Source organism: Psittacula echo (genome assembly GCF_963264785.1).
Source record: "Psittacula echo genome assembly, chromosome: Z".
In the NCBI taxonomy this organism is placed as follows: domain Eukaryota; kingdom Metazoa; phylum Chordata; class Aves; order Psittaciformes; family Psittacidae; genus Psittacula; species Psittacula echo.
In genome coordinates this window covers 18,106,753-18,123,736 of record NC_137742.1, presented here as the reverse complement: position 1 = coordinate 18,123,736, position 16,984 = coordinate 18,106,753, and the positions used below count along the sequence as shown (strand labels likewise).

General features: G+C 42.9%; 1 protein-coding gene across 2 annotated transcripts in view; it reads right to left on the bottom strand.

Moving 5' to 3' along the window:
- PARP8 (poly(ADP-ribose) polymerase family member 8) overlaps positions 1-12,070 on the bottom strand; it is a gene marked incomplete at both ends in the record, with an annotated part of 108,918 nt that extends 96,848 nt beyond the window's left edge. For both annotated transcript variants that reach the window (XM_080638213.1, XM_080638214.1), the window contains 2 exons: positions 11,239-11,293; positions 11,980-12,070. In XM_080638213.1, coding sequence (XP_080494339.1) covers positions 11,239-11,293; positions 11,980-12,070 — 146 coding nt within the window. The remainder of the gene's footprint in view (positions 1-11,238; positions 11,294-11,979) is intronic.
- Positions 12,071-16,984: the final 4,914 nt, after the last annotated feature.

Here is a 16,984-nt window from a genome sequence, read left to right as displayed (position 1 = left end):
TAGCGCTCCCCCGAGCAATGTTGCAGAACCTCTGCCACCCTCCTGGCCATTGTGGCAGCTTACCAGGAAACTGGGGGGCGAAACTCATTTGCATCAACATTTAAAACACTCAAACAGACTTGACTCAGAGAAAAATGAAAAAAAAAAAAAAAAAACAAAACAGAAAAGAAAAAACCTCATTATGGAGAGCTCAGATGTTTTCAGAGCTATAAATCCTATGAGGAAGAAAAGATGGAATGCTAAAGAGAAAGCTGACACCACTTGCCTAAAACCAACATGCAAGCAAGCAGTGGATGTGGTCTGGAGTGGCTGCATATGCTGCAGGTTTGTACATGCTAGGTTACTACATAAAAAGACTACATGAAAAGAGATACTCTCTGCTTAGCTCCCCTCCAGGAGAAAATATTTTATGCTTAACCTGAAGGACTCTGACCCCTCTGGGAAGCAGAGGCAATGAGAAAGGTCTGTGATCCATCTCCAGCTCCTTTTTACCAAATTTCACAAGATACTGAACTCACAGAATTCCTCCCATTTGCCTGATGAGCTTTCTGATGGCAACAAAGGTTCCACCACAGCTCCACCCCCCCTCCCTTCCTTTATTTCATGGAAGTAGTTAACTATTTATTTTACCTGATCTGACTCCCTCCGATTGGCCCTGTCAGCCTGCAGCCAGTCATCCTTGTCCTGACACGTGATGAAGCCCACGCTCCCATGGCAGGCTGCCAGGCCCTGCCCCACGGCCCCTGCTCCCAAATCTCTCTGATCAAAGATGGTCACTTCAGGTAGATCCTTTTTGTCCTGCACTGGGCACTGACGAGGCTGCACCTCAAATCCTGTGTTCAGTTCTGGACCCCTCACTGCAAGAAAGACACTGAGGTGCTGGAGTGGGTCCAGAGAAGTCAGTGGAGATGGTGAAGGGTCTGGAGCACCAGCGTGATGGGGAACGGCTGAGGGACTGGGACAGGGTTTAGTCTGGTGAAGAAAAGGCTCAGGGGAGACCTTATCGCTCTCTACAACTGCCTGAAAGGAGGTTGTTGTGAGGTGGGGGTCGGTCTCTTCTCCCAAATAACACGTGATAGGACAAGAGAAAACGGCCTCAAGCTGCGCCAAGGGAGACTTAGGTTGGATATTAGGAAAAATTTATTCACTGAGAGGGTGTTCAGGCATTGGAACAGGCTGCCCATGGCAGTGGTGGAATCAGCATCCCTGGAAGTGCTCAAAATCCATGTAGATGAGGCCCTCAGTGACAGGGTTTAGTGGTGGCCTTGGAAGTCCTGGCTAGAGGTTGGACTTGGTGACCTTAAAGGTCTTTTCCAACCTGGCTGATTCTGTGATTGATTCTATGGTTCTATGATCCCAGTGCTTTATCAACCGAGGTGTGGAAGAGCAGCCTTAAGGGAGGGTATGCTCAGTGACTGCACCCTCCCTCCACTTACACAGTTGTGCAGGGCAGACCCCACGGCCCATTCCTCTGGCTGTACCTACTGGTACACCACTTGACAGATTTCCTTAGTCCCACAGGTGCTGAAGGCATACTTCACACATCCTCTGCCTTTGGGTCTGGTGATATTCTCAACAGGCAAACCGTTTTCAAGCCCAACCCTTAAAAAACATACCCAAGGAGTCCAGCTCACACTGGTGAAACTTCACCTACAGGTTGGCAACAGGATGAGTCTTTCATCCATCACTTTCATCATCACAAATCAAGGCAGAAGCCTATAAAGGAAAACCTCAAACAGTATCATAGAGGGAAAAAGTCATCCTCAACCAGTTTTATTAGGGGACACATCCATGAAAAGAACATTCTAATGATTCCAAAGGCAAGTACTGAACGCCTCAGAAGTACAGAATGACAGTTAATAGCACCATACGCGTAAGGAACTGCGCATTGTTACTGACGGAAATATCAAAAGGTTTGCTATATTTGGGGGAGCAGAATTAAAAATAGTTACTGGAGAGACACTCCCAAAGAGAGACACTCCCATAAAAAGTGCTTTATAAAGAGTAAGTAGCCTATAAGGTGAAAAATGGGAAACTGTAGAAAGCAACTTTTTTTTTTTTTATTGTTAACTTTGCTGTTCTATTTAAAACATTTTCTATAATGCACAAAGAGCATTCAAATGTTATTGGTTCAAGCTAAATTGCTTTTTTACACCTGCACAGCATCTGCAGTGAAAATTCTGAATACATACTATTTCTAAACATCTCTGTTCAGTCCTACTTAGGTACAACAGAAACCACAAAAACAACCCAGCTAAAAAAGATTTTTCAACTTAAATCATCAAACAACTCAGGCTGCAGCTGCAATTATTTCAGCAGTGATTTCTTTCCTAGCCACCCACATATTAGACACCAAAACCAGAATAATGAACAGCAGCGAACATGTGATTGCTCTGATTAACAGTGTGAGCACCTGTTTTTACTCTGGTGAAACTTCCCAAGAACCTAAACAAGCATTTATTAAAAAGGATATATATATATATAATCTGGAAAGATTATATATATATTATATATATATATATATATAATGTGGGAGATACGTGATCTATAGCTGCTCCATGTTCCTAACCTGCATAGTACACTTGTTCAATACCAACTATTTCATGTCTGTGTATGAACACAACAGATACCACCAGTTTTTGTAGAGCACCTCTGGAAAACAAAAGGCCAGAAAAAAGAAGGGTGGGAAAGGGCAAATTGGGAAAGAATGGAAAGATGATTTTAAGGAGCCTATGCTCTGCAGCAGCATGGCTGAAATGGATATGGCCATTTCACACCAAGGTTGGTGTGAAACCTTCTCTAAATTACGCAGATTAAAGTCACCATTATCTCTCAAGGAAGGGTGCAGGGGTGGTATTCCGTGGGACACGACCTTCCCTGTGCCAGAGGGATCCCGTGGGAACATCTACATTGCAGACAAACAGGTAAGCACTTTGTCAAGCTCACCTTAGCACTGGAAATAAAAAAGGAGACCACTGTGGTGTCTTGGCTAGCGCCTTTGCTTACAGGGTTGCACCACATGCAAACCTGAGACTCAAGTGCCACACTGCTGAGAACAGCTGTTTGCTATGCAAGAAAATTTCTCAAGTCTCTGTCACCGGATATCTCTGCCCCATTTTAGTCTGCCCTATCTCATCTCATTCTGCCCCAATATGAGCCACTCCTAAAGAACTTTATTTATAGCTCACTCTTTCAGCTTCCATGAAATTCGTCCTTACCTGTCACCTAAAACGCAAACACATAATGTGTAACGTCACTTTGGTATGTAACTAATCATGCATAGATTAAACTATGCTATTACAAGTCAATGAAGATAACATACTGCATTTATATTTAGCTTTGTTCTATTCAAATTTCCTTAACAAGATGACTATAATTATAGACAGGTCCTCAGTGCTGTAAGCTGGCAAAACTTTACTGAATTCCATGGCAATTTGTCAATTTAAATTAGCTGAGAATATGGTAATCATGTTATATCACATAAAGCACAACAGAGAAATAACTTGGGACAAAATACAGATGGGAATACTCTGTAACCAGCCAGAGTAATGGTGAAATGCTCATTAGCACCAGCAATTTATGATTATTTGCTCAGCAGTCATGTCAAAAGTTCCACAACTGTTACATACACTGAAATACACTGGAAATACGCTTCAGAAATTGTCACCTTTCACAGTGGTGTTTCAGTCGAGGACTTGACCCACTGTGTTGTTGGCTGATTATGGATTACTAATAGGGGAAATAAGGAAGGACTTTGCAGCCAGGGTAAAAGCTTTTCTTGACTTCAAATGACAATCTGTTTATCTCATAGAATCATAAAATCATGTAACAGTTAGGATTGGAAAGGACCTTAAGATCATCTAGTTCCAACCCCCCTGCCATGGGCAGGGGCACCTCACACTAAACCATGTCACCCAAGGCCTCATCCAACCTGGCCTTCAACACCGCCAAGGATGGAGCATTCACAACCTCCCTGGGCAACCCATTCCAGGGCCTCACCACCCTCACAGTAAAGAATTTCTTCCTTAGATCCAATCTAAACTTCCCCTGTTTAAGTTTGAACCCATTACCCCTTGTCCTGTCACTACAGTCCCTAACTAAGAGTCCCTCCCCAGCATCCCTATAGCCCCCCTCAGATACTGGAAGGCTGCTATGAGGTCTCCACGCAGCCTTCTCTTCTCCAGGCTGAACAGCCCCAACTTTCTCAGCCTGTCCTCATACGGGAGGTGCTCCAGTCCCCTGATCATCCTCGTGGCCCTCCTCTGGAATTGTTCCATCAGTTCCATGTTCTTTTTATGCTGAGGACACCAGAACTGCACACAATACTCCAAGTGAGGTCTCATGAGAACAGAGGGGCAGGATCACCTCCGTCGACCTGCTGGTCACGCTTCTTTTGATGCAGCCCAGGATGTTGCTGGCTTTCTGGGCTGCGAACACATATTGAAGCCAGCTCATGTTCATTTTCTCATTGACCAACACCCCCATGTCCTCCATGAACAAAATCGATAGCTTTCACAACTTTTAACCTGACTTATGTAACTGCAATGCCTGTTCTCTTTATGGAAGGCAAATGCCTAATCCTTATTAGCACATTGGGAGGCCAGCATCTTCCACACATTCGTGCCTGCCTTGAAGCCAGACAGTGCGAGATGTAAAAAGTATTTACACTCTATCTCTGAGTGTTTGTTGCCCTTTGCAAAGGTCAGTTTTTAACGAAATACACGATGAATGTGTTTCTTCACACCTTAAATAAAGGCTTAAACTTTATGAAGTAGTATTTTTTAGTATCTATTTATGTTTAAACACAGAAACAGTATAGTGGGCAGTTATTCATCACAAGGGGGACAATATAAAACAAGTAATAACTTATGCGTAAAATACATATTCAGGTACAGAAAGAACCTGGATTCTCCCTGCTCTCATCTACTCCCTGTAGCGCAGTTCAGAGGGAGAATGCATTTCTTTTAATTCACTAGAAATAGCTAAAACCAAATAAATACTAGAACTTCTCACAATTTACCATTTTAAATAAGAATTCCAAAACAAACAAGTAAAATGGAAGAGCCAAAACACGGAATTGTAAATGTTCTTAGATTACCTAGCAAAATGCCTTAACAAGGAGAACTGGTGGCTGCTAGTTGCATGCAATTTCACCACAGTAATGAAGGTAGAGCATCTTTAACCAACACTAACGTTTGCTATAAAAACTCCATCAACAGCAAAATCTGGCATAGGGACTATATGCCAAAGGCAATGATGCTCTTGTGTTATGCTGCTATTGAAAAATAAAAGGGAAAAAAATAAAGTATGTGCACATAGGTCTGATAAAGGTGAAAGAGCTTTCATCGTTGGTGGGCTGACTATTGTGACTCCTTACTTTGTGCTCTAGAGACCAATACTGAACTAAATTAAAACTTCTGTTTGCTTGAGTTAACAAAACTAGTGTAAGCCCAAGGAGATTCTTGAAGAGGCTATGTTTCTTCTGTTGCCACCTAAACACATCCAATTTCACTGTTCTTGTCATCCACTGATAAAACATGAGTCCTTCAACCTATAAGCCTACAAAATCCTACTACTGATGTTTTACATCAAGCCTAACCAGCCTTGTTCTATAAGATGGTTAAAAGTCTTTACAGCAAAATAATTCTTTAGAATTACACCCTATTAAAAGAAATTAATATTATCAGTTTTCAGCTGAAAGTCTATTAGAGCTACAACAATGTATGAAAGATTCCATGTGATATTCACAGACCCATATTAAACCAGTAGATTACTTTATATAATTCCATATCCATACGGGAAGGCTGTTGATGGTATTCATAACTGTTGTACTAAGGTATTAACTAAGTATGTTTTCCAGAAGTTTTTTTGTAATTGAAGGTTATGGCTTTGGCCTGAAACACTGTAAATACAGTAAAACTCTTTTTTTTTTTTTTTTTGGCGGGGGCAGGGTGTAAGGGGGTGTTTGTTCTTTGTGTTTGTTGGGAGGGGATGTTGGAAAGTGTTGGGTTTGGGTTTTGGTTGGGTTTTTTTTTTGTTTTTTCCACTGTTTCGCATACACATATACTAAAATGGCTGGACTTCACACAGTCTTAATCTGGACAAAGTCAATACAATCATTTTAGGTGTTTTCACAAAACAGTCCTTGTGAAGAAATCATAATATCTATCTCAACTAACGTTTATATCTGCAAAAACTCTGAAACCATTTTGGGACTCAGCTTAGGATTTCGTACTAATTCTGAGTGAGGGACAGGTAAAGAGGTTTTCTTGTGGCACAAACATTTGGAATTCATTTTTTCAAATTACGCTCTTTAATAACCTCAACACAAAGTTAAGCACAGCCATCAGCAACAAAAGATGAACTGTCCTCGCACAAACCCTTCCTAAGCCCTGTATAAAACCTATTCCAGCTAAACTGAAACCATTCAGAGCAACGGATTTCATAAAAACCTTATTCTCATTTTCTTGGGTTGTATTTTCATGGAACTTTCATACTACGTAAGCCACCACTGCTTCCAAAAGGAACCGTTCGACCATCTCTTCCCAAACACCGTATAGCCAGTAAACACACTCATGCAAGGAACCTGACAGAGGAGCTAGGTTAAAAACAACCTATCGAAACAATGCTGACATTAAAATCGATCATTTTGGAAAGAAAAAAATGAAAATGTTCAGAAAAGTGTTCCATTTTGGTATTTCCTGATGGACACAATTTTACATTTTGGTTTAAAAAATGTTTTTCAATTCTCTCCTTTCTTGCTAAAGTAAATATAAATTGAACATAAATTTTAAGATTAAAAACCACATCAATTAGCCCAAAACCATTTATCTTCAAAGCTTTTTTTGTATGTGGAAGGCTTTCAGCATCATTAGAGCGACATGAGAATTTCAAAATTATTCACAAATGAAATCTCTCATGCAGGCAGTTTAATGAAATTCACGCAAGTTGTAATCAGGCATACCACTAAATGGGGAAAAAAGGTTATCTCTATTTATCACCAAGTCGTTCAAACACCTGGTAGACATAATGTGCTAGGACATCAGATAGTAGTTTTCGTCTCTAGCTATAGAAAGCCACAAATGATTAGTTACTACTTCAGTAGCACAGCTCCCCAGCTATGAAATATTTCACTGCTACAGTGAGGTGGGAATTAATTCATCAGTTTTCATGAGAATTTCAGATACTACAATATTAAATGCTATGTATAATCTCTTAAATAGAATACAAGAAGCCAAATACTCAAAGGGAATACAGCTTAAGTTAAAATTTCACCAATATTTTAGGGAAAAAAAAATTGCTTTGGAATAAAATTCAACTTTCTTTGCTTCTTCAGAACTGCCATTGTTACAATCACTGTGCTAAAGTACAGAAAGCAGAACACAAGAATCCACTGTGCAAATAGGAGATGAGAATTTTGCTGACAAAATTAATCTGCATGTTCAGTTCTCACAGGTCTTACCTAGTTTCTTTATAATATGCTGCAGTATTAGATCTGTTCTTCCACACAGTCTTATTGTCACTGTCCCTAGTTGCCAGTGAAAGTTAAGTACATATTTGAACAAAGAGGTATTTTAGGACTGATATGATGTCCTTGTTTAGCCTCAGGAAAAAAAAAAAAAAAAAAGACAAGTGGGGGTGAGAAAAACACTAAGAAAAGGAAACACCTTTTTTCAGGACAACCAAGCACTGCTTCTATGTAAACCACGTCAAATGACATATAAAGTGAAAACAACTTCAGGGCATCACACATTTTCATTTGAAAAATAACAGATCAGCAGTTCGGAGCCTGCACGGTTTCTGGAGGAGCAATGTTTCACACAGGCGCAGAAAATAGGAAAAGGGGAACAAGAGATTCTTTAAAAAAATAGAGAAAAAAAAAAGAGAGAGCTCAACATGTTCACAGTTTAATATCCTTTTTAGATCCTGCAGTAAAAAGCGTAAAAAATCCAGCCATTTCTGATATTCTGCCAGACATAGTTAAAGAAGAATAAATCTTGCACAGCCACAGCACCCAAATGGACATCTCACTTTGTACAAAATCCATCACCCTACTTTTTGCTTTCTGACAATGAAATTAAAAATTACTAAACAGATAAAAAATCTGCCCCGTATTTAGTTCCCATATTATGCACAAAGATGTCCTTTCTCTAGTGAATTGCTAGTTACAACCTTTCCAAACCAGGAAGCATCTCTGCAGTGTCAAACAACTCTAAAATTTGGCAGTGCGAAGGTAATGCACTTAAAGAAAAAACAAGTACAGCGAAATACAGTCCAAAAGGATTAACTGAACTATTACTACTTTTCTGTGGGAATACATGTTAACTCCACTGAAGAGATGATAAATTTGCTCCAGATCAGGCCTATATATTTGGATTGATCTGCAGTGTAGTCATGTACTACTTCAATATTTGAATAGTACTAACGTAAGAAGAGGCTGTGCAATCAATGCAAGCAACAAGGAAAAAGTCAGGTAAAGTCAAAGAAGCTGGCCCCAAAAAGAAAAATCTCCTACAGATAAACTTAATGGTTTAAAGAGCAAATACAACCAGACTTTAGGTCCTCATCATAACTGAAGTAATACTAACACAGTGACTTCATGGATTTACACTGATTTACTGAGAATCTAGCTGAAATTATGAATTGGGGCCACTGATAAATGGACATAGTGGGCACTAGATGCAAGTATAGTACCCAGAGGAAAACCCGCAGTGAAGTTTAACTTGCTAGTATTGTCACCTGCCTTTATACAAGAGTAAGACAAAGAATCCTCCTTCTCAAACGGAAAACATTGCCTTCTTTTAACAGTTTCCGCTCTTGTATCTAACCACTATGGCTAAATCAAAGCCATAATGCACACTGACCTAAAGGAAATTCTACGGGAAATAAAGCATGAAAAAGATTTCATTCCAAGCACGGCTAATGACTGCTTACATACTGTAGTCTTCCTTCCACACTATTTCTAGTCTTACTCATTTAAATCTGTTTCTCAGTTTGAACATCCATGAAATGAACATCCACCCCTGTGGCCAATACTGAAAAGCCCATGTTCCTGTTGGTTCTAAAAACAAAGTCATCAGCCTGCATATCTGAAGTAACTGGACAGGGCCTGTCGGCTAATATTCAAGTCTATAACTACAAGCTAATAGAGGTTTTGTCATTTAGGGACAATTCCTGAGTACAGTAGTCAAAAAAATTGGGTCACCACTCAAGAAGTCCACAGCTGCAGCAATGGCAGTAAGAAAAAAATCATAGAATCATGGCCAAATGCAAGAATAAGATCCTTAAGATAGCCTTGTGCTCTCCTAAACTGTTCCCATGTACATCACAGCTGTTGATCCTGTAGTGGAGACTTGCCTGAATGCTGCTGCTCAGCTAGCACCTTCTCTGAGAAGAAATGACTAACTCATCCTTGACACGAGAAACTGAGGTTTTCAAGTAAAGTCAAGGCTTAGGGTTTTCATTTTATGTACTTCACAAGAGAGCTCACTACCATAAACCTGCAACTGAGTATATCCCTGTACAATCAGGATATTGTAAAATGTCTTTCTAGGTCATAATACAAACAAGTGGAGAACACCAAACCCCTACGTCAAAGGATGCTTTCTAACAGTCCTTAAAATGTGAAAAGGAAAGTATGTAATAAATGTGATAAATTTAAGTATGCGCTAAGTAACAACCCACTTTCCCCCAGTTCTATAAGCGTAATGTTTGTTTCTCCATTCAGTTTGAATTTTTAAGGTCCTGAGACTAGTTTCCAGTAAACAGTGTCACAGCAAATGCTGACCACCACTAAAATTCAAGGCTGCAGGATGTAAGGCCTCCTTCCATCTCTCCTTGTAGAACGGACATTTTGTTCCAACATTTATAAACCAGTTTGTTTCCAATCAGTTATGCCCTTAGGCTTTTTACTTTGTTCAGCTTGGAAACTAGAAACAATAGACAGGTTTCACTTCCTGGTTCCCTGCTGCAATATTTGTATTAGAAAACAATGCAAAGGAACTTTCAAAACCAATTGTTTTAATTACATGGTAAATAATATGTTAGATAATTTTTACTGAATCAACCCTTTCAAAATCTTCTTTTAAAACAAGACTAAAACAAAATAAATACTAAAACACTAAATGAAAGAGTATATATTACGAGGAACCTAAAAATACAATGATTTTCAGCTGCTGGGTGAACTATTCTACTCCACTGAAAATGGAACTGAAAACAGAAGTTGTCTTTTCCTTTAGCAGGAACAGGCAGGGTAGTGAGGTGGGAAAGCACTTTTCTGAGTGATTCCACAGCCTGGGGACCATCTGGGAGTCTGATCCTGCAGCCAGACCCCAAGCATGCACAAGGGAGAACCCATGGCTGTGGGAGTGCTGTCTGCACCGGAAGGTGTGCTTGCAAGGGAGACAGTACTTTAACCTGACATCCCCTGGGAAAGAAAAACAATTCCCGAAAGTAACAGGTCAATTGGGGGGGGGGGGAAGTAAGATTAACAAATAAAAGCAGGACTTCTTGCCCTGTGTAATAAAATTCAGATAAAAGAGAGAGACGTAGCATGTACTGTTAACACCTTTCTAAGTAAAGGCACTTAACAGCCAGGGAAACAAAAAGGATGTGTGCTCAAGCTTTTACGTAATTTACTTTTGAAAACAAATACCACAGACACTGAAATACAGTTTAAAAACATGTACATGCAAAGCCCAAAAGCTCAGAGACTGTTAGAAACAGCATTTAAAGTAACATTTAATGAAAACATTTTCCAGCCTCTTCGACTGTACTGACATTCCACTTACTGTGTCAGGAATTTGGTCAGTTGCAGTCTTGCATTTGTCACTGGACTAAATATGGCTCTTGTGTGAGAAAGTAAGGTGCTGATGTGTAATTTGGCCTATTTGTTATTAAAATTGTTGCTTTCCCTATTTTTTAACATGAATTAACTTTGTATCATACATTGATGCCTTTGCTGCGTTTCTGTTAAGTTTACGTACATATTCACAAATAATCAAGGAGTAACAGTGAAACTTCACAGAGCACCACTCAGAGGAACGAGCCTCTGACAACCCGGACCACCTTTCTGATCACCTCGCTCAACACCTCTTCCTCAGTTTCTGTTTGTGGCAAGCCAGGTGATTTACTGACCCTCCTTGCAACAGGAAACAAAAATGCCTGCCATGGTACTGAACCACTGCACCTCACTACCAGCAGGAAATGAAGGGAGTCACTACTGTCGGAAAAAAGTACCTTTTGGCGCCTCCAATATAGGTGAAGGTAAAGGTGGAGTCTGAGTACCTGAAATCTGAAAGACAAACAACTGTGTTATTACAACTTGTCTTTATTTTGGCTGAATTAGGCGGGTTTTACGGACGCGCATTCCGGTTACCGACCCCGGGGTGGGTGGAAAGGGGGTCGGGGTGAACGGGGGGAGATGCAGCATCTCCCCCAGGCCCTCGCAACAAGTGCCGGTGCTATGGCAACGGCCGGGATCTCCATTGTCGGGAACGGCAACAGGCAGCAGCCAGGCACGGTCCTGCGGCGGATCACCGAGGAAGCCTCGAAACCCCGGGGAATGGGTGGGAAGGGACGTTTGTAACGGGAAAGGGGCACGTTCACCGCCGGCAGTGTTGCCGGGCAGGCGGGGTGAAGCCGGGCCGCCCAGGAAGCAGCGGCGCAGCGAGGCACCAGAAGCGGCTCCAGGAGCTGCGCCAGGCAACGGCCGCACGCACCCGCACCCGCACGGCTCTGCGTGCGGCCGCTGCCGCGATCGGGATCCCCCCTCTCCCCGTCTCAGCTGGCCTCACATGCTCTCGGAAACGCAGGAGGAGGAGGAGGAAGGGAGCGGAGGGCCGGCACAGGCGGGCTCGGCGGCAGCCCCCGCTGCCAGTAACGGCGGCGAAGGGCACGGGCACCGCGGGGGGAGCGCGGTCCGGGGCGGGCGGCGGCAGCCTCCGCGCCGCCAACCTGGCGCCCGGGATTGAAACTCACCTGCAAACAGGCAGTCCTTCTCCGCCTTGCACTTTTGGATCACAACGTCAATATCCTTCTGAATCCTCTCTTGTCTTGAACACATCCCCATGAAATAAATCCCGGGGGAAAAAAAAATAAAAAGCAGCCTTTATTTCCACACACCCCACCCCCGGGGCTGCCAGCTTTTAATACTCGGTCCGAAAGACAGACCCCGGGGCTGGCGAGCGGCAGTGTCCCCGGCGGCCCGGAGGTATCCGCTCGGCCGGCTGGAGGACGGGGGAGGAAGGCGGCGGGAACCGATGTTGCATGCCCAGATGTGCCCGCCCAGATGTGCCGCCGCTGCCGGCGAGCAGCAATTTCCTCACAATGGATCCAGCGAAGGGTGGCGACGGCGACACGGGATCCCCCACCTCCCCACGCCCTCTGGGGTTTTGGGGTTGGTTGGCTGGCTTAGTCTTATTTAAAAGGAGGGAGGAGGGAGGGAGGGGAAAAGGGGGGGGAAAAGGGGGCGGGGGGGGGGGGGCCAAGGCGACCCGACGCTCACATCCTGGCCCCTCCCGCCGGCAGCGGCGATGGCCGCGCAGCAGCCGCGCGGAGGAACGGCGGCGGAGCCCGCACCCGGTCCTTGTCGGCGCGGCGGCGCCGGCGCTGCTGCAGGGACGCTGAGCCGCAGACACTCCCCTCGCTGCCGGCCCGGCACGTACGGCCCCCGCCGGCTCCCCCGTTGGAGGCGGCGCGGGGAAAGGAAGAGGCGGATGCACAGAGCAGTGCGGGCGGACCGGGAGGCGGTGGGATCGATGGTCAGGCCCCGGCGCCGGCCCTCGCCTCCTCCCCCTTTCCCCAGCCCTGAGCATAGGCTGCCGCCACCTCCCGAGCAGCGGAGAAATGCAGATGGCAAGTGAGCCGGGCTGCGGGGCGGCCCTGGGGAGGCAGCGGGCAGCGCCGCGGGACAGGAGCTTCTCGGGCCCGGGCGGAGGAGCGGGGCCGTCTGCCGCTGTGTCTCGGGGGACACACAGGGAAACCGGGGCTCTTGCCGGCCGCCCGCCGCGGTCCCTCCGGCTCTCCTCGCCGGCAGCTGTGCTCCTGCCCGGCCCCGCAGGCAGAGCTGCTGTGCCCGGCCCTTCCTGGGCAGGGAGCCCGACAGCAGAGCCTCAGCAGCCTGCCCTGCCGATCGCTGCCTGCCTCCGCCCTGCCCTGTCCACCGGGATGCGTGCACGCCGAGACAGTAAAACAAAATTAACGGGTCTCACGTCCCTGTGCGTCCACCGCGGGTTTTAATCGTGCCCGTGTCCCTTCAGTCTGTCTCAAACCCAAGGGAGAGGACGCAGTCGTTTTGTCGGTACCGTGCCTCAGAGTCGGCGCTAATCCAGGCTTTGGGCACTGATGAGATACTAGTAATAACCCTAAAATAACTCGGAAGGGTGGTCGAGTGTGCAAAAACTGAGCATTTTCCATCAAAGGGCGAAGTGAATAATTAATAAAAATGGATGTGAGTGTAGTAGAAACTATTTAAAAAAATGAAAGACTATTCGCAAAATTCGGTTTTTATGTTTTCACCCAGTCCTAAACATCTCCCATGGATTATTTATTATTGAGCTCTGTTGTTCTAGTGTTTTTTTCATTTAGCAAGTCTGCCTTAATCATGTATCGTTTTCAGACACAGGAACACAGTCGTTATTTTGTTGTTCGTACATGGAAATGGCTAAAACTGTGAGTATTAAAAGATTCTATATTCATTCCTATGTCGATGAGATTCTGTGTCTGAAGGAGGGAACAGAACAGAAATTACAATACATCATGTGATAGGACTCTCTGATTCTAAGAAAATAATTTAACTTGAAGGGAGATTTCCAGATGACTTTTCAGTTCGGAAGTTGAACAAGAATGCTTTCATGTCACTCTGTCCTTGGTTGAAATTTGCATATGGTTAGGAACAGGATTTTACCGTAACAGCTCGTGCTTTTTCCCTGGTACTTTGCAAATGGGGAACACCTCACTAATGTTTTTCAGCAGAAGATACCAGTTCTGTATGAGCGACCTGATCTAGTGGAAGGTGGCCCTGACCATGGCAGGGGGATTGGAACTATATGAGCTTTAAGTGCCTTTCCAACCCAAATCTCTCTGATTGTACTGCATCAAGACATTTCCAAGGCAGGATACGGAACATGTCACTGTAGTCAGAAATGAGAGTGTAATATTGTAAAACTGTCATTTAGTCAAGTTACACCAGCTCAGTCAACAAGAGATGCTTTTCTAGAAGTTTTTTCCTAGATATTCAAGATAGGACATCAGCAGTCATGCTTGCTGCCTTCCCCTTAATCGTTGTTAAAAGATGCAATCAGAATTTGATTTATTCTGGTGGGGTTTTAGTCCTCAACTTTGTAGGTTATCCCTCCCATGTGGATCAGGACAGGGGGGTTATTAGATAGTTACAGGATATTTGTGCTGACAGTTCTGCTTACAGCTTAATCTGATCAGAGGGTTCTTCTCAGTGTCATGTCAATTAACATGATTTTTGACCGCCTTTTTAAGCCTCACACTATTTTCATAGACTTGGTAACAGTGAAGTCATCCACAAAGAAACGCTGCTGTCTTCAAGAAAACTAATGTGGCTGGTATCTGGTTTCATAGCATCAACTGGGTAGAACAGGAAGTCTGGAAATATGGTTGGTTATTTATTACATTTATTGTAAGTGTCTCTTAAATTTCTGGGGTTTTAGCAGAACTGGATTTACTGATGACTCTAGTAGTATTACAACCGGAAATGGTTGATTTTGGTGAGAAAAAGATAGATTAAGGGGATTCTTGTGGTTAAAATAGTGAAAATTGAAGTGTTAGAAAAGTGAAGTGGATCTTTAGAGTTGATCCTTACATTTGTGAAGATTGACAAGCTGCTGACATCCAGGGACCCTAAGCATTATTGCAACAGTATCTGAATGTGTGTTGTTGTCCCTATAATAATGTCCATTATAGCAGCCACCCTCTTGAAGAAACTTTCTGAAGAGCTTTACAAGTAATTTCATGAATGATAGGACAGTTGGTCTTGGAAGTAATGGTCCTCACTCAAGGGAATTCAGTATATGTCTTTCCAATTGCTTTTTCAGCCTGGAAAATTGGCTCATGTAATTTCTAGTTTTGTCCCAAGTTCAGCTCAGATTGTACTGAACTGATTACCCCAATTAAGTAAAAAAAGCAAAACACAAGTAACTTTTATGTTTGCATTCCTGGGAACCTGAAAATATTTACAGTGGTGTAAATAAAAAGAAATTGCAATCCGTGGAGCTACATGATCATAAAATATATGTGAGAAGACTGGCTCAAAATGGAATGGGGAAAATTATCTAAAGAGAGAGGGAAAGAACATGGTGAAAGTGTCCAGATAATGTGTAAGCAGTGACTAAGAAAGTTACTGAGCAAATGCACATGTCAGCCAATTTCTGCTCATAGATGGGTTCTGCCTGCTTCAGGCTGAGCAGATTTTTTTTTATTTTAAGACGGAAAATACTCTTTCCACCTATTAGTAAAGCTGTTAGAAATGTCTCAGTGAGCATCAGTGCACCCTGTTCTGTTCCCAGTTATCTTCTTTATATATTTTCTAAACACGTTCCTGTTACATACAAACACATATTAAAAGTCCTAAGAAAAATGAAAACATGCAGATTTGCCATTGTAGAGAATGTACAGAACTCAGGGCAATCTGATATGGCATTTGTCAAATATTTTGAATATGGGAGAGTATTCAAAAGGGCAGAAATAACAGAAGAATGCAAAACCCTCCAAAGCCCAAAATTGACCTCAACTTTCCAAAACAAAACCAGAATCCTTTCTCCACTTTTATGTTCTACAGACAAAACTCTAGTACAAAACAAACTAAACCTCTGCCTTTCTCCAGACTCAAGGACTTTTGCCAGTTGCCAATACAGCAAAGCTCCGTGATGTCTGTAGACGGTGAGCTCTGGAAAGTGGAACGTTTAAAGCACCAATACTGTTCCATTCTTGCAGCATGAAGCACAATGCTACCCTTCCAGTAAGCCACCTCAAAATGACACAGTCATTTCTGAATGACGCTGTGGCATTAAAGTCTGAAAACACAGGCACTACGTTGTGAGAGATGTAGGAGCAGCTCTTACCTTTTCCCACCAAAAGAGCAGTGACACAAAGCGTAAGGAAAATGTTAAAGCTTTAAGCATGATTTTCACTAGAACACTATTACTAGCAGTTACAATCTAATATTATGATCTAATGTTCAAGTAAATACTCTTAAGGTTCATTATCTAAGCCTGTTGCAGTTTTAGACAGATACCAAGTCAACTGTCCTCTACACCATTGCCCTCAGTTGTCCATCAAAGTAGTCATTGCCACTCTTTGTAGCCACCAATCCTTAGCCAAAGCAGACCTTAACAGAATACAAAGCCACTCAAATCATGATTATGATTTATTTTATTAAAGGTATAAATATATATATGAATGGGTTGCCCAGGGAGGTTGTGAATGCTCCATCCTTGGCGGTGTTCAAGGCCAGGTTGGATGAGGCCTTGGGTGACATGGTTTAGTGTGAGGTGTCCCTGCCCATGTCAGGGGGGTTGGAACTAGATGATCTCAAGGTCCTTTCCAACCCTAACTGTTCTATGATTCTATCATTTTATTGAAGTTGTAAGTAGATTGGTGCCTTTGGACCATCTCTGTAAGTCTGTCATGACTTGGATTAAAACACACCACATGGTGGACCTATCATTATTTTAAGGGACCTTTACTGTGACTAAAGCACCTTAGCTGATTTTTTTTTGGTGGCTTAGCACTGGTGAATGATAAAAAGCCTTTGCTTTTTAAAAAAGAATGGCAGTTAAAATGTAATCAATAACACTACTGCTTAATGCTTAATAAAGCTTTAAATATTTTTGTGTGATAAAACCTGAAGTAATGATTTAGAGTACAGTGCGAAACAATAGCTTAAACCATCACCTGTCCTATTCTTCATGAGATTTTTTAAATTATTTTAAACTGTCTCATCTAGTGTATGGGG